This window comes from Pezoporus wallicus, unplaced genomic scaffold (assembly GCF_028554395.1).
Source record: "Pezoporus wallicus isolate ANWC-B61680 ecotype Strahan unplaced genomic scaffold, APGP_CSIRO_Pwel_v1 contig_9719, whole genome shotgun sequence".
NCBI lineage: Eukaryota > Metazoa > Chordata > Aves > Psittaciformes > Psittacidae > Pezoporus > Pezoporus wallicus.
The window spans coordinates 669,418-694,188 of NW_026642910.1; the positions used below are offsets into that span (position 1 = coordinate 669,418).

Genomic DNA, 24,771 nt, shown 5'->3' on the forward strand with positions numbered 1-24,771 from the left:
CATTTTAGGGGAAAAAAAGGACAAAAAAAAAAGGCAAAGAAAACCATTTTCCATTCTATTTTCCTTAAGAATTAGTTGTCTTTGCCTGCTGAGGACTGCGCTTTGCACTTTGACAAGGACGTGGTGGTTGGTTGTTCTCACCACGGGAGAAGATGCTGTCCTGGTGCGAAAAGTGGATGTGCTTCGTAGTGTTTCTCTCCCCAGGCAGGGTGCTTGTGGGAAGGTCCTAAGCTGTGAGCGTCTGTTTCTGGTTTGAAAGGAGTTGGAAGAAAGCTGGAGAGGGGCTTTGGACAAGGGATGTAGGGACAGGAAAAGGGGAATGGCTTTAACCTGCCAGAGGAGAGAATCAATATCCTTTAGGAAGAGGCAGTGTATCAGAGGGTGCTGGTGAGCAGTTAACGCTACCCAAGTGTGTGGGGTCCTGGTGTTGTTGCAGTCTCCGTCCCTCACTGCATCCATCTTAAGGGAGATGGACTGAGAGCATCCCAGCATGCCCTAAGATGCGTGGAGAAGGGGAAAATAAACGTGGAGCAGTGGTGGGGCTGCAGAATAAAGCCCAGTGTTGCTGTACATTGGTCCCAGTATGGTGCTGGAGCAGCGCTGCCACTAACCTGCCCCACAATGGGCTCTGGTCCCTCACTAATTACTTCCAAGCCTGGACTCTTGGCATTTGCAAGCTCCTGATGAGAGCAATGAGGGAGAAAGCTCGGAGGGAGATGGAGACCAAACCGCACCACTAATAAAAGCGGAGATTGACAATGGGCTGGGAGGTGGAGGGACTCGTCCTTGCAATCTCAGTTCCTTTCTGAGCCTCTGGGATGATGAGAGAAGGTCAGGGCTTGTTAACGTCACTCTGAGGAGCAGGATCAGCCGCTGCCATATGCCTGATGCCCTCAGGGCCTGTGCCAGCCTCTCAGCTAGCTGGTATTTTTAGACATGGACCTGATCTAAAGCCACCCCATGCAACCTCTGGTCTGCAAACTGTCTGGGCACAGAAGTGGCTCTGCTTTCATGTCTGCTGCGTCCACGTTTTGTACCCTCCTGGATTCTGAGTTCTTTTTCCCTTTGCCCTTTCCTCCCCCATGTCCCAGCTTGCTCCCTCTGTTTGGTGGCAGTGTGCTTCCTCAGAAGGTAGCTTTAACCAGAACTGTGATGGGGTGAGCCAGAAGACAGAGGCAGGAAAGGGTGCTCTTTGACTGCCTGCTCCCGCTGTTGAGTGCCCAAAGGGGCTTCACTGAGGCATGCCACCTGCATAGCGGTGCCAGGTTGTTGTGTCCTACCCAGTTAGGCAGGTTCTGTTCCATAAATATGGACACCGTTCCCTTCCCTCTCTTTTCCCTTTTGGATGCCCCATATATGCCAGTTCAGCTCCCTGTCTGTCAGTTTATACCTTGCCTTTACATGTGTCTGCATCTCTGCAGCCTCCTCAGAGGCTCTTTTGAGGCAGACAGGCTCTTTTCCCCCTTTAAATCTCCCCTTTGCTAAATTACACCATCTCTGGCAGGCTTCCTGCTACACACACTCTATGTCTACAGCTTCCTCTCTCAAGGGGTGAGCACTATTGAACCCAGCACAGCTTCTGGTCACTGCAGCATCCTCCCCCTTGGAGCTCACCCTGCTGCTGGAGGAGGCTCAGGCTGTCTCACTGTGGGGAGCTGTGATGGGTTTGTGCTCACTCCTTGCTGCTCCTTCCCTGCCAGCAGCCATGGCTCCTCTGTGCCAAGGTGGGAGCCCATCAGGAAGGAGATGGGGTGTTCTTCCTCTCCATCCTTCCCCGCCAAAAGGATGCTTCGCATTGTAGCAGCTGGCATGTGTATTGAGGGTTAAGGCAATTTTCTATCAGAAGAGCTGGAAAACTCATCCCTGTGCTTTTCCCTGCACTTCCCTTGGCTCCTGGGCTGTCCTATTTATCCAAGCTGCAGTCAGCATCCCTCTCATGCCTGCAGCCATCAGCTGGTGCCAGGAGTCAGCACACATCTCTGCAGCGCTAGCCTGTGGCTAGCAGTGTCTTTAGGGTCTCTGCATCCCACTGCTATATAGAGAGGATCTTCAGTGCTGATAATTTGGCTTGAAATCACTGAAAACCCCTTGCCAATACCTCTTGATTGGTTGTAGAAGCTGTATTTGGGTCTCTGGAGAAGATTGGGGCCCCAAAATAGCTTAAACTCTTTCACTGGTTGTTATATTCCTCCTGAAAGGGGCATGTTATATTGAGTAGGAATGCATCCAGTTGAGGACCATGCCCGTCTCGACTTAGGGATGAGGAACTGTACAGCACAATGCAAGGAGGTAGCAATGGGAGGTTGGTTTCCTTTCGTAGGCACAGAGATGGATGTGTCTGGATGGTCACTGAGGTCTTGGTGGCCTCAATTGCTGCTTGAGGAGGTAAATGATGGTTTCTGCATGTCTCCAAGACCACCTCCTGTGCATAACAGGACTGCAGGGGGACCAGGGAAGGGGTTGGTGCACTCTGATGTCAAGCACTACCCTGTTTGGAGTGGTGGGGTGGAAAACCATCCTAGTGCAAGGCTGTCTGTGTCAGGAAGTGAGGACAGCAGGGATATGGAGTAGGGAGATCCTCTGGAGCTCCCTTCCACAATGAACTGGTGGGGCAAATATGTGTCAGCAGGACCTTGTTTCTCACTGCCCTGCCTGCAGACAGGCTCCCAGCCACAGGGGAGCCATCCCTGAATTCAACCATGCATTAACAAGTGGATGGAAGTGTGATGAGCAACGGCTGAGGGGCCTGGGGGGTTTAGTCAGGAGAAGAGAAAGCTCAGGAGGGACCTTATGGTTCTCTACAGCTGCCTGGCAGGAGGATGAAGCCAAGAGGGGGCTGGTCTCTGCCCTCAAGGAACAAGGGATGGGACAAGAGGAAACGGCCTCAAGCTGCACCAGAGGAAGTTTAGATGGAGCTGAGGAACAATTCCCTCCCCAGAGGGTGCTCAGGCATTGGAACAGGCTATTCGAGGCTCTCAGTGCCATGGGTTAGTGGTGGCCTTGGCAGTGCTGGGGAATGGTTGGACTGGATCTTAAAAGATCTTTTCCACCCTGATTGATTTTAGGGATGCAGGGAAAGGTGCAGCAAGGGCGCTGGGGTGGCCGAGGGGACCAGCATCGTGGTGCTGAGCCGGGCGAGACGTCCGGGCTTGAAGCAGTTAAAGGGGGGGGCAGTCCCTTGGGCTGGTGGCAGCCTCTCGGTGCCGCTGCTCTGCGGGAGCTCGGTGCGGCGGGGGTTAAAGGCTGGCGGGTGAAGCGCGCTCCGCCCGCCTCGCTGTGTGTGTGTGTGTGTGTGTGTGTGTGTGTGTGTGTGTGTTCGTGCGGGTGTTACCGGGGTGTGCGGGAGCCCGATCGCCGGTCAGGGATGGAGCCGCTGCCATGACAACGGCGGGCAGTCCGCCTGCGCGCCCGGGGATGCTGCCGCCCGACCGGGCCGGGATGCTGCTGCTGCCGCTGCCGCCGCGGCCCCGACACCCTTCCTCCTCCTTCTCCTCCTCCTCGCTGCTCAGCTGAAGGGGGGACGTCTCTGGAGACCCACTTTTGGGAGCCGAGAAGCATCCCGTCCCCGGCCTGGGGGGGGAAACATCGCCGGCAGCTCCGCGGGGAAGTTTCGATCTTGCGACAGAACCGGCATTTCGGGGAGCTTTCGGGTGTTTTAGGGGCTTTGTTTTCCTTTTCCCGTTATCATTTCAAAGAGCAGCAGCCGGCAAACAGCCAAACTCCCCTGTTTTTACTGGGTTTATGGCCGCCCTCCCTTTCGTGCCAGAGCCACGTTTCCTCCTTGGGTTATAAACTTTTGATGCCAGATCTCCGCAGCGCGTGCCCAAATGAATCTTAAAGTAGCGTCTGGAGCAGGCACACATCTGTGACCTTCATCTCTTGCACTGCATCTTCTCTCCTCCTCTTCCTCCTCCTCCCCTCCGGCCCTCCCGTCCTCCTCCCTCACCCAAGGATACTGGGGACTCCCTCCGGATGCCGCTCGGCAGGCTCAGCGCTCGCATCCTGCCTTGCCGGGGGCTCTCCTGATCTCCGTGGAGCTCCTCATCGCTCGGCCCCGGTGGTTTTGCTCCCCTCCTTCCCCACACACACGCACCCCAACCCTCCTCTCTCCCCCCCTTCATCCCCTTCTCTTTTCGCTCCCGGTGGCCTGGTCGGGTGTGTTTTTTGCCTGTTGGAAAAGTCCCTGCTGCCCAGGATGGGGGTCGGTGGGTGCTTAGCCCTGCCCTGGAGGTGCCTAGTCGTCCTCTGTCTCAGGCTGCTCTTCCTTGTGCCCGCAGGAGTGCCCGTGCGCAGCGGAGATGCCACCTTCCCCAAAGCCATGGACAACGTGACAGTGCGGCAAGGGGAGAGCGCCACGCTCAGGTAGGAGCACCTGCATTGATGCCTTGGGGGGGCTGAGGAGGGGGGTCTGGATAAGGCTCATGGGGGATGCTGTGCGCGGTGCGGGGCTCCTGGAGGGTTCTGGGACCTCCTGGAGACTTCGTGTGTGTGTCCCGTTGTGTTGAGGGGATGCTCTGCGTTAGTGGTTTTGGGGCGAGCGATGCGCTGGTGCTGCGTGGGGCTGGGGCACGGGCTGCAGCGTGGGGCTGCGGGTGCCAGACGAGGAGCTGACACAGGGGTTTAGGTGGCAGACAGTGAGTTAGTGCCGCCTGCCGCTCCCAAAGTTGTCTCTGGGTGCGTGCGGCTGTGTGGGAAGGGAGGGAAGGGGAGGGGGGGGGTCTGTGCTGCTTGCACCGATGCCAGCCTGCATTGCCAGTGGGTTTCCAGGGCTGCGATGCCTCCGAGGTGTCAGTGTTCTGCCTTGATCACTTTATAGTCTCTGCACGAATCTGTTAATATCAAATCAATCTTTTACTCCAGGGGTGCATCTTATGAATTCTGATGGATGCTTTTACCTTACTCTGTTTGCTGGGGGAGAAAGGCAGGCGGCTTCTATGCAGATGGGCCACTTCTCTGCTGCACAATAGAGCAGAGCATCCTTTTCTTATTCCCTGAATGAGTTACAGGTGTACATGGTGCATTAGCCTGTGTCGGATAGCAGCTCTCAATAGGCATCACAGAAGCGCGGTCAGATGAGCAGATAGCAGCCCAGCCTTTTCTCAAAGGGTGATGGGGACTCAGGTCGTGTCTGGGGCTTTGGGTTGTGCTGCGTGTGCTTCAGGAGGACCTGAGCTGGTTAATCCATGTGGAAAAGTGACCCTGTGACTCGGGAATGGAGCGCTGAGGGTGTGAGCTTGGAGAGAGAGAGAGTCTGGAGAAGTTAATCTGCTGCTTTCACTGCATTAGGGAGTAGTGTGTAACCCCGACACAAGCTCAGACCATGGAGGAACAGGGCTGCAGCAGAGAGCAGCTCTTCCCAAAGCCTGGCACAGGGATGAGGTGCGTGCCATGCTGTCTGTGAGCAAGGATGAGCCTGGAGCAGAGGATGCTCTGCTCACCTGGATATGGAAGGATGGACAGGGAGGGTTGGGTGATCTTCCCCTTGTTGTAGGGGGAAATGGTAGTGCAGAATGTGATGGTGGGAAACAGGCTCTACGAGTTCCATGTGAGAGAGGTGCTGGTCTCCCAGCACGGTGCCTTCCACGCTTTGGGATGTTGCCTGTGCCTAGCACATCCCTGTTCCTCACTCCCAGGCAGGGCCCTGCTTGTCATCACCCTGTGTAACTGGGGGCCGTGGCACTGCAGAGGGCATGTGTCCTCTTCATAACTGACTGCAATGATGCTTAACCTGAGCTGGAGTGAGCAAGGCAGGTTAAAGAAGGGAGCACAACCCCTCCGAGAGATGCCTTTGGCTTTGGTGCTCTTTTCCCCACCGTCGGAGCAAGAGGATGCTCATTGGGGTTTGAGCAGGATGGGTGCTGAGCCCCTTCCCGGGGCAGCTCCTGCAGCTCCAGCTGATCCTATTGCCAGCAGAGGGCTGACTTGGATCTCCTTTATGTATATTTTAAAGCTTTTGGCCTCTTTTCCGTGCTGTTTGCAAGAGGGGATGTTTGTGAAGCAGCCAGCTCCGGAGCGCTGAGCTATTTTAGCCTCCCCATAAGAAACGCTGCATCTCTTGGTGTGACTTACAGGAAGCTCTGCCCCAAAAGCACTTGTTTTCTACCCATTTCCCCGCTTGGCATCTGATTTTTCCACGCTCACCCCATCCCTTTTCCTCCTCAAGTTTAGCTTTTGCTTGCTGCAGTCAGGTTTCTGGCCTCCAGCTCCCATTTGCCCACACTCCCTTCTTGCATTGCTGTTTCCCAATGGTCTAACTCCTCTCTCCCATTCTTATCCCCTGTTCTGGGTATGCAGCAGCCCAAAGGTGGAGTTCTCAAGGATGCAGTTGGCATTCGTTATCAGGTTGAAATACCCTACAGAGAGCTGGGAATGGGAAACTGCCCAGGACAGGCTTCCCGTGTGGATGATGCTTGGGTAGGTGTCTAGTGTGGGGCCCTCAATAGGGTTTTCACCCAGCAAACGGTCTGTGCACCTGTAGTCAGAGCAGATGTGGTGTCCTCTGCTGTCCTCGTTGCAAAATGGCACTTGTGGGGCTCAAACCGAGGAGAAAAGCTCCTGTAATTCCAGTTTATCGCACTTATGGAATTAGCCACAATCCTGCAGGGATTGGACTCGCCAGGTCCTCTCCCACCCTGCTACTACCTGGTCATAGGGCGGGCTGAGCTGTGTAAACTCCCTTGGATTCAGCAGGGCTGATGGAAGCTCTGAGCTCTTTAAGCACACGCATGGCACTGCAGAAAGATGTGAGGGAGAGCAGAACCGCATGATGGAGGAGGAAACCTGGAGGCTTTTCAGGCTGTTTGTGGGTTTCCTGTATTGGATTTCGGGCACATCCATTTCCACCTCTCCACCCTTTTTCCGAGGGAGGCTCAGTGGAATCCTTGTAGAAGCTAAGGCTAACGTTTACAGTCGAGTTTGGGGTCATGTTAGATCAGCAGCAAATGAGTCCCCTGTTTTAAGGAGAGATTGTTGGTAATTCACTGCTTCCTATTGTAAGAACAAACAATTCCCATAATAGTCCTGCACCTTTCCTCTCCCGGGAACTTGAGGCAGTTTGCAAATTCTCTGTGTAGTATTAAAGAGAAAATCAAGCTGCCTCCTACCTGCCTCTGAAGCACAAAACCTGCTATGAAGAAGGGCAGATGTTTAGGTGGTAGCAGTAACCCGCATTAGCCACCAGTTTGGGACGTGGAACAGAGCAAGGAGCACGCTCGAGGTTGAAGAAGGTCACTTTTTCATTTCCCAGCTGGGATTTGATGTGGAAACAAGGATTAAGTTTGTGCTTGTGGGAAGAGTGCCACCGAGTATCAGCTTGCTATGCACGATGCTTCTTGGATGCGTGCCCTGCAGCTCGCAGGGCCACAGGCATCTGTCCCGTGGGATGCTGCAGGGGCATCGCTGGCAGGTCCCCAGCATGGTCACTAATTCCCAATGGGTTGATCCTAGCTAGAAACCTTGGATTATGTTTTCTCCCGACTGCTGGAAGCACCAGCACTGCTGTTGTCAGAGCTCAGGGCGATGCAGGCAGCGGCTGAACCACGGGTACCACATCTTGATGCTGAAATGGGGGATGTGGAGTAAATGGGATCGTATTCCTTGTGCCGCCAGCAAGCCGACCTTTTATAACAGGCATCAGTACAGTTCATAAAGACATAAACCAGCAGCTGCTCCAAATTTCAAGGCTTTATAGTTTTATCTGTGTTTAAGAAATATTGGAGCTTTATTTTTAAGGCAAAGAGAGCCATGCAGTGGTTGGAGGGAACAGCTGGGTGATGGGATGTGCTGGGTTTGCTCCTTGGCTATCAGTGTGGGGACACAAGGACTTGAGAAGGCCTTTCTTGCTCTCTGCCTCAGTTTCTCCATGTGTAAAATGGAGCCAACAGCACTGGTTTGGTTAGAGGAGGGGGATGAGAAGAAATGAGCTTTCATAGGTGGTGCTAAGATTGTACAACTAACACATGTATAACTAAGCTTTTATCTAAGATAAATAATACAGAGAGGCTTTCCCCCTGCATTTAAAGGCAGATTTTCAAGTCAAATCACCCTCTACCTTTATGTTCACTTCTGGCCTCCCTATTGCTTGTCCAAGGAGACCAGACAACCAGGGTGGCTCTGCTCATTTGCATCCAAGACTTTGCTCCTGGCTCTGTTTTGTCAATTAGTGACTATGAGAACAATTCCAATTAAAACTAAGAAGCTAGAATAAAAATGCCACTCTTCCATTTATTTTTGCAATTATAGTTTTAATTATTCCTGACAATTCTGCTCTTTTTTTTTGGGGGGGGGGGCAGGAGGTGTAGTAATCTACCGCACTTTGATTTCCCAGTACACAATGAGGCCTGAGTAAAGTAGAACCAGCAGGAGCAGGACCACAGGCTCTAACCATAGGTTTGGGAAGCTGGGAAATGAGATTTCCCCCCCTTCTTGCTCAGTCAAACCACCAGCCCTCGAGTTTTCCTACCTGTTAAATAGGGGTTGTGACACTCACCCGTGCAACCAGCATAGAAAAGACACGGTAATGCAGCCCCGTCTCTCCGCAGTTAAGTCCTTGCTGGGAAGTGGGAAGAGAGTCGCTGCTTTTTGTGTGCAGATGCTAAAAGCATGGGGATTAGTGAAGAGCAGATTAGTGAGGACTTGCTCCATCACTGGCCTTTCCTCCTTCTCTTTCCCCCCAAAAGTTTTCTGGAGCAGCTAAATATATACCTGCTGTTTCCAAGGTAGAACTCGCTGCGTGGTGGAGCTGTAATTGGCGACTCAGGGAAATTACAGCCATGGATTCTGGCATTTGGATCCTCCTGGCTGGCATAATAATTTCTCCCTAGGTAGCTGGTATTTAACTTGTCTTATCTGCTCCTGATAGTTATAATTACAATGCCCACTAATTTCACTTGTAACGGTGCAGCCGTTGGAAGGGTGGTTGGAGAGAAAAGGTTGAGGGGGTTGTGGAAAGGTTCCCTCCACCCCAGCCCGGTGCATGAAGGCGAGTGGTGATGCTGAGACCATGCAGCTGGTGCCCGTGCTCCCTTCCCACCTCGGTGGGGTTGGAGCAGCCCTGTGCCACGCTGTTGGCCTGGCTGGCATCAGGAGAGATGCTGGTGGATGTGAATGAAGAGAAGGCTCAGGGGAGACCTACACAGAACCTGGAGAGGGGCTTTGGGCAAGGATCTGTAGGGACAGGCCAAGGGGAATGGCTTTAACCTGCCAGAGGGGAGACTGAGATGAGCTCTTAGGCAGAAGCTCTTCCCTGTGAGGGTGCCCAGAGAAGCTGTGGCTGCTCCATCCTTGGCAGTGTTCAAGGCCAGGTTGGACACAGGGGCTTGGTGTCCCTGCCCGTGGAACTGGATGAGCTTTAAGGTCCTTTTGAACCCAGATCAGTCTGGGACGCTGTGTTTGAACTCCTGGTGTCCTTGCTATGGGATGAATCTGAGTCTCCATCTGGGGCTTGCTGGTTTGTGTAGGATTGCATAGGGACAGGTTGCTTGTCCCCGCTCAGGAGCGCAGTCATGTTGTGCAAGGAGGAAATACGGGGCTGACTTCGGGGCATTCACCTTGTGCTGCTGGTCCTTTTGCCCAGCACAAAGCCAACCCCCACGCTAAGTTTCTGAGCTCCACTCACCAGAAATAGCTCCGAATGGTGATGCTCAGCTCCAGGGGATGAGACTGAACTGTGAGTAATCCTTTCTCTATAGGGTACACGAGATCTTCTTGCAAGCATAATAAACTCCCCGGGATTGCAGGCAGTAATAGCTGTCCTTCCTCTGGATCACACGCACTTCTCCAGGAGCTCAGGGTCTTTGTTTCTAGAAAAGGATTAGGTGTTAACGCTGCAAAATGAATCCGGAGCACAGCGGCTGTCTTTCACGTTCCTGGTTCCCAAAGAGTTCCTCTGTTCCCTCGACTGCTCTCACAGTTTGCCTCCTCCTTGTGTTTCTCAGCCCTAAACCGTGGATGCTTTTTACATCAGCTGGACATATTGTTTTAAGTGATAATCTTTAGATACTGCAGCCGAGCAGGCAGTTCATAAGGGATATCTCATTCAGTGACTATCATTTTGTGTGTCCTTGGAAGCAGCTTTTAAGGGTGAGGATGTGCCGGGTTGATTTCTTCTTTTTCAATGAACAAAATAATTCCCCCAACAGCCCTGCCAACAGTTTTTAGCCTGGAATGGGTTGTTTACTACAGGTTTGATTTGCTGCGTAGGTCTTGTCTTCCCTGACAGACAGAAACCCTTCGAGATTGGTTCTTCAGTGCAAAATACTCACTTCTGTTTTCCGATGACTGTATCTATCCCAAGGTTTGCTTCAAACGAGTTGTTTCCATGACTATACTCTCTTGATGCACTTGTTCCTCGGGATACAAATGGGTCTCCAAGTCTGCTGCTCCGTGGATGGGGGAGGATAATGAGAACAACAACTGTTGTGGTGGAGGATCAGATGAGTAAATTGTGCTGACGCTGTGCTTTGTGCCATCTCCAGTGCAGCAGAGTTCAGGGTAGGGAAAGCCAAGGAGCCATCTCATGGAGCATCTTGCTGCTGCTTCTCGTATGTGGTGTCACCTCCTGGCTGGAGCTGGAGAGAAGAGGGATGGGAGGGCAGGAGGGAGAAAGAGGGACAAGGGAGAGGGGGGGGAAAAGAAGAGGATGAGGAAAGAGAAAAAGAGAATGTTGGAAGGATGAACCAAAGCAAACCCCATGACTGGTTAACTCCCACCGTGTGAAGTTCAGTGCTGTGGGATGAGTTCCTAAATCAAAGCGCAGCAGTCAGCATGGGGTTGAGATGCAGGGATGCTGGGCTTCATCCAGCTGGTACCCAAGCCCCAGGGCCAGTCCCGCTGGGGCAGTGCATCCCCCTGCCTCCTATTTGGGATGTTTTTGCTGTATGTGTGCCTGTTTGTGCGTGTATATATATAAAAATCTAACAAATTCCTAACCCATATAAATCCAATTACCCATGTTTTCCCTGCAGGGAACGAGGGAGATTAATGTTTGGTATTTTGGCAGGAATGTAAAAAGAAATAGGTGGTAATAACAATGAAGGCTCATAAAAAGGAGCCGATAGCCGTGTCTGTGCCCGGGAACCCGGCTGTAATTCTCATGGGCATTTGCCAGCAGGCTGTCCTGCTCCCATGGAGAGGCAAGAAAAGCCAGGAATGCTTCCTGGGCACCTAAGCAGAGCTAACAGTAATGTGATAATAACGAAGGCTGATAAAAAGAAGTGCTGTCTGCTCCCAGGGCACCTCCTTGTAACACATCCCACTTGTAAGAGCCATGGGAGCATCCTGCTGTTAGCCTCATTTTACAGAGATAGGAAGGAGGATGAGTGGGATTTGTGGAAGGAGTTTGAGTCTGTGGTCGTGTTGGTTCTTGCAGATCTGTCTCAGACTGACATATCTGAGAGTACCAGAGTGGAGAAAACAATATCTCCCTCCATCTTTTCCTCCACTCTAAGCCCTTTTCTGCCACGTCCCTGCGTGCTGAGTTTCCCCCAACTTCCTTGAACAGGAACCCAGGCACAGGAGATGACTTTTTCCTGCAGCTTTTGGTCAGGGGATGGTAATCTCAGTGCAAGGCCTGGAGCACAAGAGTGGTGGAGAATGGCTGAGGGACCTGGGGGGTTCAGTGTGGAGAAGAGAAGGCTCAGGGGGGACCTGATGGCTCCCTACAACTGCCTGACAGGAGGATGGAGCCAGGTCTGCTCCCAAGGAACAAGGGATGGGACAAGAGGAAACGGCCTCAAGCTGCACCAGGGCAGGTTTAGATGGAGCTGAGGAACAATTCCTGCCCCAGAGGGTGCTCAGGCATTGGAACAGGCTGCCCAGGGCAGGGCTGGAGTCACCGTCCCTGCAAGTGTTCACCCATGGTGTAGATGAGGCCCTCAGTGCCATGGGTTAACGGTGGCTTTGGCAGTGCTGGGAAGTGGTTGGTCTTGATGATCTTTCAGGTCTTTTCCAGCCTGGCTGATCCTATGATTCCATGATTCTGTGTGGTACCAGGCACCTCTCCTCCCTCAGCTTTGACACTGGAGAACCAACTACTCATCATCCCTCATCCACACCTTCCCCTCTGCCCGGGTGAGGTCCCCTCTGCTCTCCATTTCAACCCCCCATCACTGGTTCAGTGCAGCGAGTGGCATCCTGCGCTGCTCTCCCCGTCACCCATGGTCATGTATTAATCACAGTTCAGCTACTGCTTCCCCATAGTGGCTTCTGCCTTCTCTGCTGCCTTTGCATCAGGCTCCTTGCTCTTCGTTTATTACCACCACAGGTTTTATAACCCACTTTATCAGATGACTTTTTTCCCTCTTTCTTAAAGAGCATAACCCATGAACAACTCATCGCTGCAGAAAGAGGATGAGTGCCGGTAGGAGAAGAGAAAGCCTCCATGCTTACACCTGAAATTAAGAGCCTGCTTCACAGTGGCATTGCATTTAATTCGATCAAGGCAGCTAAAGCTGAGATCTCAAGGCCTTTGTGTGATCACAGGAGTTGCTGTGGTGCAGCAGCAGGTAGATTGAGCCCATTTCCGAGGAGGCTCGAGGTAACTGGTGGAAGCAGCCAGGCCTGGGGCTTACTGCAGCGACGGTGGAAAGCTCTTAGCATTCACTTCGCATCCTGTCTCTCTCTCTGTGTCACCCTCCCTCCTCTTGCTCCCTCTCCCTACATATTCCTTTATGTGGAATTGATTCGTTTGGCTTTTTCCTATTTTTAAACTGGGGGGAGGTCTGGTTTTAATTAATATTTGTAACTGGAGGATAATTCCACCACTGGTCCCATCGCTGCCTGAGTCACCCTCTCCTCCCTTCTCCTTGGGAGAAGGCTGCTTGGACTTAATTAAAGTCAAGGATTCGGGCTAGTGGGAACAGTGGGAGTCCTGCAGGGCTCTGGATGAAGTGATTGCTGTGAGGGAAGCAGGTAATTTCTTCTCAGAGCTGTAGACTGTGATGCCGAGACACTGTTAGACCCATCTGGTTTGACCACCTGCATTACCCAGGCCGTTGCATCTGGTCCTGCGTTTCCCATCCTGAACCCAGAAACTCCTCTGAGTGCTCAGGCCCCTGATAATCCTCGTGGCCTCCTCTGGACTTGTTCCAACAGCTCCATGTCCTTCTGATGTTGAGGACACCAAAGCAGCACAAACTGAGTTCCCCATGCCCATTGCTACTGGTCATGATGGGGGATGCTGGAGGGATAATGGCAAAGCTGTATGTACCCGGTGCATGTCTCAGTGCTTGTGCTTGCAGACAGCACTGCCACTAGAGCTCAAATGCAGCCTAAGCAAGAGCTTAACAAGCTCTGAGAGCTGTCCAGAAAGTTATCTTGACACCAAGTGACAGACTCTCAATTGAGATCCTCTGGAGACTTTGAAGTCACTTCCGCGAGGTTTCCAAAGCTGGTTTTTCTCATACCTGAAGAATCCTTTATCTGCTGCGACGCCTCCCCTGCCTTGTCTCATTGCTTTTGACGTTTCTCTTTGTTGCCTGCTGCAGCACAGGTAAACTCCACTGCAGAACTCTTGAAGAGGGGGGGTTTTCTTGCTCTCTGCTCCTCCTCCAGTCTGCTCCGCTGTCTTGCTGCTGTTCCCATAGGAATTATTTGGGCCGATGCTTGGATCTGTAGAGAACTGGCTGGAGTGATGTCAGGACTGCTTCAGCTCGTCTGGGAGGGCAGGGGATGCTCCAGACCACTGGGGAAGGACAAATATAGTGTCTAGTGTGGAAAAGGGAGGAGAAACTCCTATATTGCTCACCTTCCATCCTGGGAAAGCCCTGGAGCAAGGGAAGGACAAGAAGCTGTACCACAGCCAGCAGAGGGATTGGTCACAGAGGACTACTCCAATATCCTCTGTGTGGCAGTGGGACAAACCACATGGGTAAGGAGGAAGCAGAAGGTGCCTCTGTCAGTGACCCAGGCAAGGCTGTAGTGAGCTGATGGGAAACCTCAGGTGGGAACCAGTGTCTGGGAGCAGGCTGGAAGGAAATGGACTGGTCCTTGTAAGGTGCTTCCCTGCTTTTGAGACCCAGCCCAATATGGACTCTGTGCCCAGCAGGTAGGAAAAGCTGCCTTTGCAGTACTTTGAGGCTTCAGCTGGCTGATGATGCCCTTCTGGATGGTACCAAGGGCTGAGTGACATCCTTTATGTCCTAAATCTCGCATAAGGTTCCTGGTGTGTGGGTTCATAGCAGCATCATGCTGCAGGGCTGGTGTTTTGGGATGGCATTGAGGACTTAGAGGGTCTCTGAAATAGCAATGTGCTTCATGATGTCTCATTATGTGCCCCATCCCTGGCAGTGTTCAAAGCCAGGTTGGACGGGGCTTGGAGCAACCTGCTCTAGTGGAATGTGTCCCTGCCCATGACAGGGGGCTGGAACTGGAGGAGGTTTAAGGTCCCTTTAAGGTTTTTCCCTTTAAGGTCCCATAGAATCGACCCATTCTATGATATTCTCTGCTCTGTAAGGTTGGGTTGGTTTTCCTCCCAGGCAGTGGGTGGCCGCTGGCCTCATCCTGCTGCCTTCTGCTGCCGTTTGGTACAGTTGTTGGCAGCAGCAGTGCTTTCCTCCCCTTCTTGCAGAGGATGTCGTGCTCCAGCCCCCCAGCAGAGTGCACCAGCCCCTTCCCTGGTCCCCGGACAGTCCTGGTGTGCACAAGAGAAGGTGTTAAGAGGCAGCCGGGGCTTGCCCAGACTCTCTGGCCGAGGCTGCAGACTCTCAGAGGTGCACTTGGAGCATTTGTCTTGCCTTTGCTTTTATTGCCTAATAAATCAGTGCTGGGCACAGCCCATCAGTGGGAATTAGCTTCCTTTGCTAAAGGCGCTGGCTCTTCCTATTGTAGCTACACCCGGTGAGGGTGTGTGGTGCCTTCTCACCTTCACCAGCTTTTCAGCAGCCACTTGTGTGACTGGGAGCAGGGAATGAGCTGCAGCCACATCCCTCTGGGCAATGCCCTGATGCCAGGTCAGTGATGCCGACTCCCAGCTGAATCCCTTTGCCATCCCTCTCCGAGGCCACTGCCCCCAGCCAGGAGCATTGAGGGTGGCCAGGACCACATGGTCCTGGCTGTGGGCTCATTCTGGGAAGCATCTGCTTGGCCTCACTCTCTGAAACTCCTGCTTTGTGCTGCGATTGCTGAGCTTGCAGCTGGTTTTCAAGTCTCATCTGCACTTAGCAGGGTGCTGCCAAACCCACTGAGTCCAGCAGGTTATTTCCCTTCAGAAGCCATTTATCTTTTCCCTTTCAGATGCAGGGCTTCAGTCTCTCATCTTTCTTTTTCCTCCCACGTGGAAAAGAGCCCATTCTTCCCAACCTTCCCACATTGCTGGCTCTGGGCATGGGCTCGGGCCCCATCCATGGAGCATGGGGATGTCCTGGGGGGCAGAGGCAAGTATAGGGAGTGGACACCATGATCGAGATGGGCTGCTTGACATCTACTGATTCCAGTTATTTAGAGGGAGATCACTTCAGACTTCAGTGTCTTGTGTGTGTCTTTTCCAGTCAGGATTTAGGGGGCTTGCACATTGGAAAACCCCATCTCAAAGTTACCTTCAGGAGCACCATCTCATTCGTGCAACAGGAGTACGCTGTGCGATGGTTCCTAAAGTTTAACAACTGTATCTATTACCTAGCTGCTAAATCTTTATATGCCTTAAATAATCAATTGCTATTCAATTAGCATACAGTACTGTTAGTGCCTTCCTAAATCTATAATGATAAACCAAGTTACAAGTTCTTGGATGTTAATTACTATCTGATGATTAGGAACAGCAAGACATTTACCAGCTTCATCCCAGCTATAATACAGCGTGTCCGCGCACACTGCAGAGCTAAACCCCACTTACTGTCTCTTAATAATCAATGGGTGTTTAACATGCAATATTTGCCTAATTAGCACTAAATGAAATCCTCATTGACAACACTTCAGGGGAAGAGATCTGCCTCGAATATGATGGATTAGACACGGAAGGGCTGTTATTGTAAGCAGGAGATGCGTGTGTCGGTTGCTTTGCTTGTCATGGCTGGCACATGTTTCCCTGTGACTGGCAGCCTGGTCCAGGGGGGATGGAGTGATGTCTTGGTGGTGGATTGACAGGCCCAGAGACCCCAGCTCTCTCTTTACTCGAGCAGCTCTTTCCAACACCCTTCCCTGCTTCCAATCCCCACTCACCCGTGGATATACTTGTTCCTCTGCCTCAGAGGATGCTCTTTGGGGCGGCTTCCTGCCTCTGGTGCTTTATCTGCAAGCAGAGCTCTGGCCACAGCTATCATAGAATGCTTTGGGTTGGAAAGAACCTTAAGATCAACCAGTTCCATGGTGTCCCGTGGGCAGGGGCACCTCACACTAGACCAGGTTGCAACCATTCCTTCTGCATTTTGGGCTATAAGCTAACCTTTGGCGAGTCTCTGTTTGGGCAATGAGGGTCATGGAGATGCTTGCGGCCATCTGTTTGACCTCAAATTGGGGATGCTGGGTGGAGGTGGGAGGGCTGCGGGGCTCAGAGCAGCCCCGAAGCCTGGTGCTGAGTGGAAAAGCTCCCTTGGGAAGTGCTGTGCTGCAGTTTGTCAGCAAAGGTGGAAGCTGTTGTGCGAGAGCAGCGGGATGGATTGCACAGCCTCCGGCTCTTTGCAAGCATCAGCCTGTCCTTCACACTCAGCGTGGATGTAATTAACTGTGCTGATGGGATGTTGTGCCAACAGCAAAGCAGAGAACACCGCGAAAGGAGGAGGAAGCAGTACCAGGGCTGTTTGGCACATGCTGCACAGCTCACCTCCTGCCACAGGAGCATCCTCTGGGATGGAGGGCAGGGTCCATGCTATGGAGAGGAGTTACACAGCCACAGAGCCTGGAATAGCGAAAGGATGCTCCATGGGAGGTGTTTCTCTCCCTGGGTGCGTGATGGGTATGCAGCTTCCAGCTCTTTCAGTCCTTTGCAGGCAATCTCTACCCTTGTTATGTCAGAGCAGCTTTCTCACCACCAACTTCAGGGTTTCACCAAAGGCCTCTTGAAGCCTGAGCAGCTCTTTGGTTCTTTAGGGGTCTTTCTCTGCCCCCCGGAAACCCCATCCCTGCAAAGTGCAGAGCTGGGATGGATGCTTCCCGCACGTGGAGCTGGGATGGGAAAGAAGGAAGGGAAAAATAATCAGTAATAATAAAGAAAAAAGTCTTTCCATTAACAATTGAAATGGTTCTTAAAAGAATTTGCCTATTCTGCAAGGAATGTTTAGTAAGTGATAGCAATTTCTAGCAATTAAATACAAATTAATCCGTGCTACTGAGTAGTGCTTTATTTATGGCTCTGTATTTATGGGCACTCCCTCTCCTTAAAACATCATCGTTGCTTTTGATAAGTAATTAGAGTTTCCTGGATAATCTCCCAACGTAGGTATGAATTTTAAGTAAGTTTTAGTAGCAAGCAAGTGTTCCATTGTGATGCTGAGGGAGGGATTATCATTATTCACACTCTAGTAGGGCCAGGAGGCTGGGACAGGCACTAGCAAAGAGGTAGTCCCAGCTCGATGTAGTTTATGGTGATTTTTATGTCTTGTCCCTCCACAACAGGCTCCTGAACATTCTTTTCCAAGGAATAAAGGTCATTTGTTGTTACTTGCACCAGGGCAAGTTAGGGAAGCTGTGCATCCCAAACGCCTTCCTTAGAGTGGAAGGTGTCCCTATTTGTGGCAGCAGGTTGGAACTGGATGAGCTTTAAGGTCTCTTCCAACCCAACCCATTCTATGATCCATTGGGCTGTGCTGGTGAGTGTGTGATCCCCTCTCATTCAAAGGCTGTGCTTATCCTGGCCGTGGCTGCGCAGCCTGTTCTGGCTCCTTTCTGGCTTCATCACTGAGCTTGATGAAATGGTGCTTGTACAGCCAAGGGTTGGGAAAACACACAAAGGGACTTTTCTAGTCACCTGAGGCACTTGGATACTGTGGAGATGGATGCTGAAGGGACAGAGGCAGTGGTTGACATGTAATGAGATGTAACTCATCCTCCTGGGGTCCAGATGCCTCCAAGGAAGGGAAAGGGTTGAGACAGAGCCTTAGGACCTGGAAAAGGCTCCCTTTGAAGAGGAAGAGAGTGAAGTGGAGAGTTACCCTGTCCTTGAGAGGAGTTGGGGAGACATTGCTTTTGCAGAGGATGGGGTTGGGAGCAAGTGAAGGTGAGATGGTTTTGGCCTCAGGATCTTCTGTATCTTGTCTTATAGTATCTATGTGTGCAGCCAATGGTGTTACTCATTCTGTTAGAGCACTTCAGGCACCACCTCGTGGGATGTGACATCATGGGGTGTGTGTCACCTCTCCATGAAGTGAGGGGCAATCTCCTAAGCCATCAGGTCAAACTTGTCTTTGAAGGTGGCAAGAAAGGGCGAGTTTGGCCAAGTCTGAAGTTGCTGGTTCTGGGGAAGACCATGGGGTCACCCCAAGTGACAACATGAGGCAGTTGCCTTGGCAAAGACCAGCGTGGGAGTGACTTTGAAGGGTGAGGAACAGCATCAAAGCTACTGAACTCTCCTGGTCCGGCAGTTTTCCCTTAGATTTCACAGTGCCATTAGTCTCGTGCCATCCTTCCCATGCTGGAGGACTGGGGACCTTTGCAAACCTCATCTCTTCAAGGTTTTCCTTTTGCCCATCTCTTGCTGCATTGAGGGTCTGGGGCATGGTGACAGCTTTTATCTCCTCTCCTTTCTTGTGCTGAATCAGAGCTGGTGGCTTTTGGCCTCTGCACTGCAGGTTTATTAGCTGTTGCGAGGTGCTTTGTGGTACATGGAGGAGGGATGCTGAGGACTCTTTTGGGTTAATCAGCTGTCTGACTGGGAGGGATGAGCCCCAGTGAGCCAGCTGGTCCCCTCTGGGGGCATCCTAAGAGCCCCCAGCCCTCACGCTGTGATTTAAGCACGGTGGCACCCGGCTCGTGTCTGGACATGGAGATCTTAGATGGTTCAGACTTTTGAAGGGCAGTCTCTGACAGCCCCTGCTCTCCCTTCCAGCAACACAGATGCTCACTTGTGTGATTAACTTCACATCCCAAAAGTCACTGCCTCTGTAAAGCTTCAGGTCCTGCCTGGTGCTTCTGACTGCTTGAGTGCCCTGCGAGTCTCTAGACAAGGGTCAGCTGCTGTCAGAGAAGCTCAAAGGCTTTGGGTTTGAAAGGCAGGAATGAGTTCTTGGCTCTTGGAGTTCAGACTCAAGTGTCTGCAGACTGCAAGGGGCATAAACAGGGAGTTTGGGCTCTTGTCATCACTCGGGTTTTGTGCTTGTGTGCAGAGGGATGCTGGTGGTGAGAGGAACCATCCCAGAGCTGTGTCCTTGGGGAGGTGGGCGAGGGGAAGGAGCTGAGCTATTCAAATCCCTTTTGGAATGCTCACAGCTCCCTCGGGCGTCTCATTGCTCACCCCGTGATTCATCCTAGAACTAGGGCGGTTGTCCTTGGCTCTTAACTTGGGAACAGGGGAGGGAGGACTTGTCATCTTTCGGGGAGCCTTTGATGGCTCTGAAGCGCCACCATGTGGGTAACCCACCCGTGCTGGGGGGTGAGAAGAGGAAAACGGAAGGGCAGAGGTGGGCTTGCTGCTGGCAACGGTGTCTCGTTGACTACACATGGCCAAGGGATGCTCCTCAGCTGGGTAGTGATGGGTGGACACTGATCTGGGGGGCAGAGGTGCCTGCTGGTGGCTGCAATGGGATTTTGCCCTGGCCTTTTGCATTGTGAAGCACATAGAATCATAGAAATGGTAAATGCTCCATCCCTGGCAGTGTTCAAGACCAGGTTGGACAGAGCCTTGGGCAACATGGCCTAGTGTGAGGTGTCCCTGTCCGTGGCAGGGTGTTGGAACTGGAGGAGCTTAAAGTCCTTTCCATCCCACGCCATTCTATGATTCTGTATTAGAACCAGCTTGGAAAAGACCTTTAAGATCATCAGATCCCAGGACTGCTAGGACATGGGTTGAACCTTCTCCGTTGCTTGGCTCTAGGGAGATGCTGGTTGAAGCCTCCCTGCCTTCCTTGCTGCCTTCCCTCCACCAGCTCACCATTCCATGCACGGAGCCCGTGCAAAACACCAATTAGCTCTAAAACAATTATTATTTCTTTTGAAATGCCATTTTATATATGCAATAACCCACCACAGTAATCCCGGGTTATTTAACAGAGCATTTACCATGAAAACAGTCATTACTCTTTAAACGCTGCTGCCTGTACAAGCCTCTTAACATGAAATGGCAAGTGAGGCAGAAGTCTCGCTGTCACAAATGCTACATTCCCCTGAATACATTAGAGACGCGGCCACCAGGAAGCCTCCTGAGTGGGTTTAGTCATGTTTGAAGAGGGGCCTTTCCATTTGGATTTCCATTTGGATGCTGGAGTGGGGCTCTTCATCGGGGACTGTACCAATAGGACAAAGAGTGATGGGTTTAAACTGAAACAGGGGAAGTTCAGGTTGGATATAAGGAAGAAATTCTTCCCTGTGAGGGTGCTGAGGCGCTGGCACAGGGTGCCCAGAGAAGCTGTGGCTGCCCCATCCCTGGCAGTGTTCAAGGCCAGGTTGGACACAGGGGCTTGGAGCAAGCTGCTCCAGTGGAAGGTGTCCCTGCCCATGGCAGGGGTTGGAACTGGATGAGCTTTAAGGTCCTTTCCAACACAAACCATTCTGGGATTCTATGTGTCTATGTTCAGATGGGTTCAGTCCAACTCTGTGATGGCCCCATAGCTTCCCTTTGCCCTCATCCCTCTCTTCTGTACCCCTTCTAATCTCCAAGGGCAGCAGCTGTATCCGTTATCCAACCTAAACCCAGTGGATTTAACTATTTTAATCTTGTTGATAGGACCTCTCATACTGCACAGATAAAGACATTCTTGCTGCTGAGTCAATAATGAATTTAGGAGCAAATTCTGCCTTTCCCCCCCTTTTTTGTACTTCTAGGGAATTGTGCTGGATGACTGTTATTTACTCTGTAGACCTCTCTGAGATACCTGGCGTGAACCCAGGGGACCAGATGGAAATACCAGTCTCAGGCTTTGGTTTAAGCAAAACAGTTGTGTTTAAAGATTAATTGAAGATGTTTTAAAAATTGAGCAGCCCATCCATTTTTAATATTGATTGATATCATTATAAAAGATTCAGCTGCAACTCTTCTCCCCAGGACCTCTCTTGGCGCCTCTCACTCAGCGCCTTTGTCTGCGAGGGACACGGAGTAGCTCTTTTTCATCTTTGATCCTCACTCTTGTGAAATTTATGGGAAGCGTTGGCTCATGTCTGGCACAGCAGAGCATCCCTGGGATGTGCTGGAAGGATGTGATGGTGGGTGGTTGAAGCCCGTGTCTCTGCTGGAGGAAGGAAAGGGGATGGTACATCTGAACGTGGTGATGATATTCAGGTTGGATATAAGGAAGAAGTTCTTCCATGTGAGGGTGGTGAGGTGCTGGAATAGGTTGCCCAAAGAAGTGGTAAGTGCCCCATCCCTGGCATTGTTCAAGGCCAGGCTGGATGGGGCTTGGAGCAGCCTAGTCTAGTGGAAGGTGAAGGAAAGGGGATGGTATATCTGAATGTGGTGATGATGGGCTGCTGTTGGTTGAAGACCAAGTCTCTGCTGGATTGTACATCTTACTGCAGTAGCATCACAGAGCTGGGAGCAAAGCTTCTTCCATTAAACTGGAAGAAGCCTCAGTGCAAAGAACACCGAGGATGTGAATAGGAAGAAGATAAAACCATCCCAAACAGCAAGAACATTTGGTTGTTCTTCCTTCAACCCCCCCCCCGTATGTTATTTTCTGTATTTAACACTTCTGAACATGGAAGTGGAAAAGAAATACCAGCAGAGCACCCAGGCCTGGTGCCTCCTTTGCAGAGGCCTCTTTTAAGAGGGTGGTGTTGGCAAGTGGAAACACCAGGCAGCCACCCCACAGCCCTGGAGGGGCTCAGTTTGCTGCTGAGGACTAAGCCTCCAAATGGCATTTATTTCACAGGCAGGAAAGGTCATGAAGTGAAGGGAAACAAGCACTGGATTCAATTAGACACCTCCATCCAAATAAATCTGTCAAGATGGCATTCCTGCTGAGGAATCAATTGACTTGCAAAAGGAAGGCTGGTGGTGGTGGTATTATTGTTGTTATTATTGTTATTAGCTGAAATTAGCTCCAGTACCTGCCTGAGTTGAAGTGCCTGAGCAGGTTCACATAATCTATCACTCTTATTAGATATTAATACAGCCTCCTCCACCTCACATTTAGTGGCCTGCTAATGGTCAAGTGGCCCCAGAGTGCTTCCAGGGAGGTTGATAGGAATGATTAGTGATGAGAAGGGATGGTGAGGCTTTTTCCGGGCAGAAGGTTAAGGGGAGGAAAAAGAAGGAAAGAGGGAGAACAAGCAAGTGTGCTTGCAGCCAGTGTGCTTGGTCAGATGGGTTTCTTGGTGGGTCTTAATCAACCTGAGTAATATCTTTATGTGTTCCCTGTTGTTGGTGCGAGAAGGTACTCAAGTATTTTACCTTGTGGCTGGGCATTGAGAGGAGCAATTCCTTCCCCAAAGGGTGCTCAGGCATTGGAACAGGCTGCCCAGGGCAGGGCTGGAGTCACCGTCCCTGCAAGTGTTCACACACCCTCAGTGCCATGGGTTAGTGGTGGCCTTGGCAGTGCTGGGGAACGGTTGGACTTGATGATCTTAAACCAACCTGGTTGATTCCATCAGTCTATGAAAGGGTTTGATCTCCCCATGTTGCTGCTGCTCCTGCCTCCCTGGGTCTCCTGGCTCGGGTTGGCTTGGTGTTTGCCAAAGGGTGCTATATAAGGATGGGGTTAAAGGAATACGGTCCATTAGGTTGGAAGGCGAGGAGAGGAGGAAGTGGGCAAAAGCTGAGATGTTCCATTAGGGAGTAAATGATTTTGCATTTACTGTTGGAGAGATCTTGAAGCTTACGCAGTCCATCATCTGAGCTATTTAAAACTTGACTTGAGAGAGCACTGGAGAATACGGCAAAGGAACAGGCCTCTCCCAGCTGGATGAGAGCCTGGATAACTCCGATAGATCTGATCCAGCTCTGGCACTTCCCACTTTGCTGCTGTCAGCCCTTGGCGGCTAAGCTGGCCTCACCTCCCTGTGCTCCCAGGGATGTCCCCTCTTTGAACATGAAGTATGGGGACATCAAATTTGAAGGTTTCCCAGGGCAGAATTTGCTGAGAGTGTGATGGGAAAGGTGATGAGAAAAGTTTCCTTCATCTTTTACCAACAGGTGGGGTTTTCCTTTCTACTGGGCAGCCTTAAAAGAAACCCACACAGGAAAGAAAGAAAAGCCACCAACCTCCTTTGAAGAAAGACTTTATCATAGCTCTGCTTTCCAAGCGCCTTCAGCTTGGTGCATCTCATCAAAGAAGCTCTTCCCACACTGTAGGATTTGCCCCGGGGTGGGTGGTCCACCTCATACAGCACCAGATCTTCCTCTCCTCCTCATCTCGCTGTGGTTGGAGTTAGGTGGCAGGAAGGATGTCCCTCCTGGACATCATGTAGGTGCTGGTGCCGTGTCCCAGCTGGTATCTGTGTGTGTGATTCCAACCGTCTCCCCTAAACACCCCCAAAAGTCCATTATGTGGTTCCTAGACCTCTGCTCCATGTATTGAGATGAGTGTGTCTATGCTCACCTTGAGAGTTTGGGGCAGGGGATGTGTATTCAGAGCAAGGATGAAGATGCACCCCTCGGGTGCAGTGTGGAAGACAAGGGACACTGACTGTCATCACCACCTCCTGTTGCTTGTGTTTTATTGACTGGTGCTGACAAACTGGTTTATGGCCAGATCTTTTCTCCCCGCCAGGACTCAGCAGTTATTTCTGAGATGATGCTTTGCCTCGGAATCTTCCTTCATCCTTCATAAATCTTGAGCGAGGCTGCTGCATTCAGACCAAGCTTAATATTCTTCTTGCAGATCTCTGCACCAAAATGGCTGCATCTGAGCAGGGAGGTGTAGACTCATTCTCCTCCACCCCTTTGCTCTCCCCAGTGGTGGTATAGCCTCTCAGAAGGCTTGGGGTACCTTATGGGGCAGGATGGTGCTACCCTGGGGGGGGGGGGGGGGGGGTGAGGATGCAGTGTGTGGACGCAAGCATCCTCTTCCCATTGTGAATAATGGGTTGGAGTATGGAGGTGGTGTTAATGAGGGAAGACTGAAGGAGAGCAATGAGTAGTGGGAGTAAGGGCAAAGAATAAGGAGGAGGTAGCAAAAGAGACTTGGTTTGTAGCTGTTTGTTGCTGCTGTTGGCTTTTATTCAAGTAAAAAGCAGAGCAAGAGTCCAGCCCCTTCACTTCACCTCTCCTCCGTTAATGCATTGGGTTGCAAAGGACAAATCCCATTCACTTGCCCTTTCCCCTCTCCTCATTAACTCCCATGACCCCGAGGCTGTGCCTGGAGCAAAGCGTTTATCCCAACAAAAGGATTAGCCAAATAAGGACCCAGTTTTCAAGGTGGTCACATCCCTCAAGGCCAGGCGGAGGCAGAACCTCTGCGCTCAGCTGAGCTGGGTCCCGCTTTTCCTCCCCGTGTGCCGAGTGATCAATCCCACTTGCTCTCACCTCACCCATGAGCATCCCCTCTCCTTTGCCATCCCCCTAAGAGAGTGTTTTCCTGGGGCAGTGCTCAGCAGCAGCTCTATTCCCTGCGGATGCTGGAATAGCCCCAGGAGCTGTCATCACTGTTCCCCATCCCAGGGCATCCCAAGAATCTCCCAGTGGGATGTGCCCAGCAAAACAAGCCCCCAGACTTAGTTTAAGTTATTCTTAAGCCCCATTAGTAGGTCACT

General features: G+C 51.6%; 1 protein-coding gene across 6 annotated transcripts in view; it reads left to right on the forward strand.

Moving 5' to 3' along the window:
• OPCML (opioid binding protein/cell adhesion molecule like) overlaps positions 1-24,771 on the forward strand; it is a 330,385-nt gene that overhangs the window by 231,435 nt on the left and 74,179 nt on the right. For 4 of the 6 annotated variants that reach the window (XM_057433183.1, XM_057433182.1, XM_057433184.1 and 1 more), the window contains one exon: positions 4,278-4,362. In XM_057433183.1, coding sequence (XP_057289166.1) covers positions 4,278-4,362 — 85 coding nt within the window. Of the gene's footprint in view, positions 1-3,588; positions 4,363-24,771 lie in introns of those variants that run through there. The other 2 variants (XM_057433185.1, XM_057433181.1) reach the window with 2 other exon arrangements.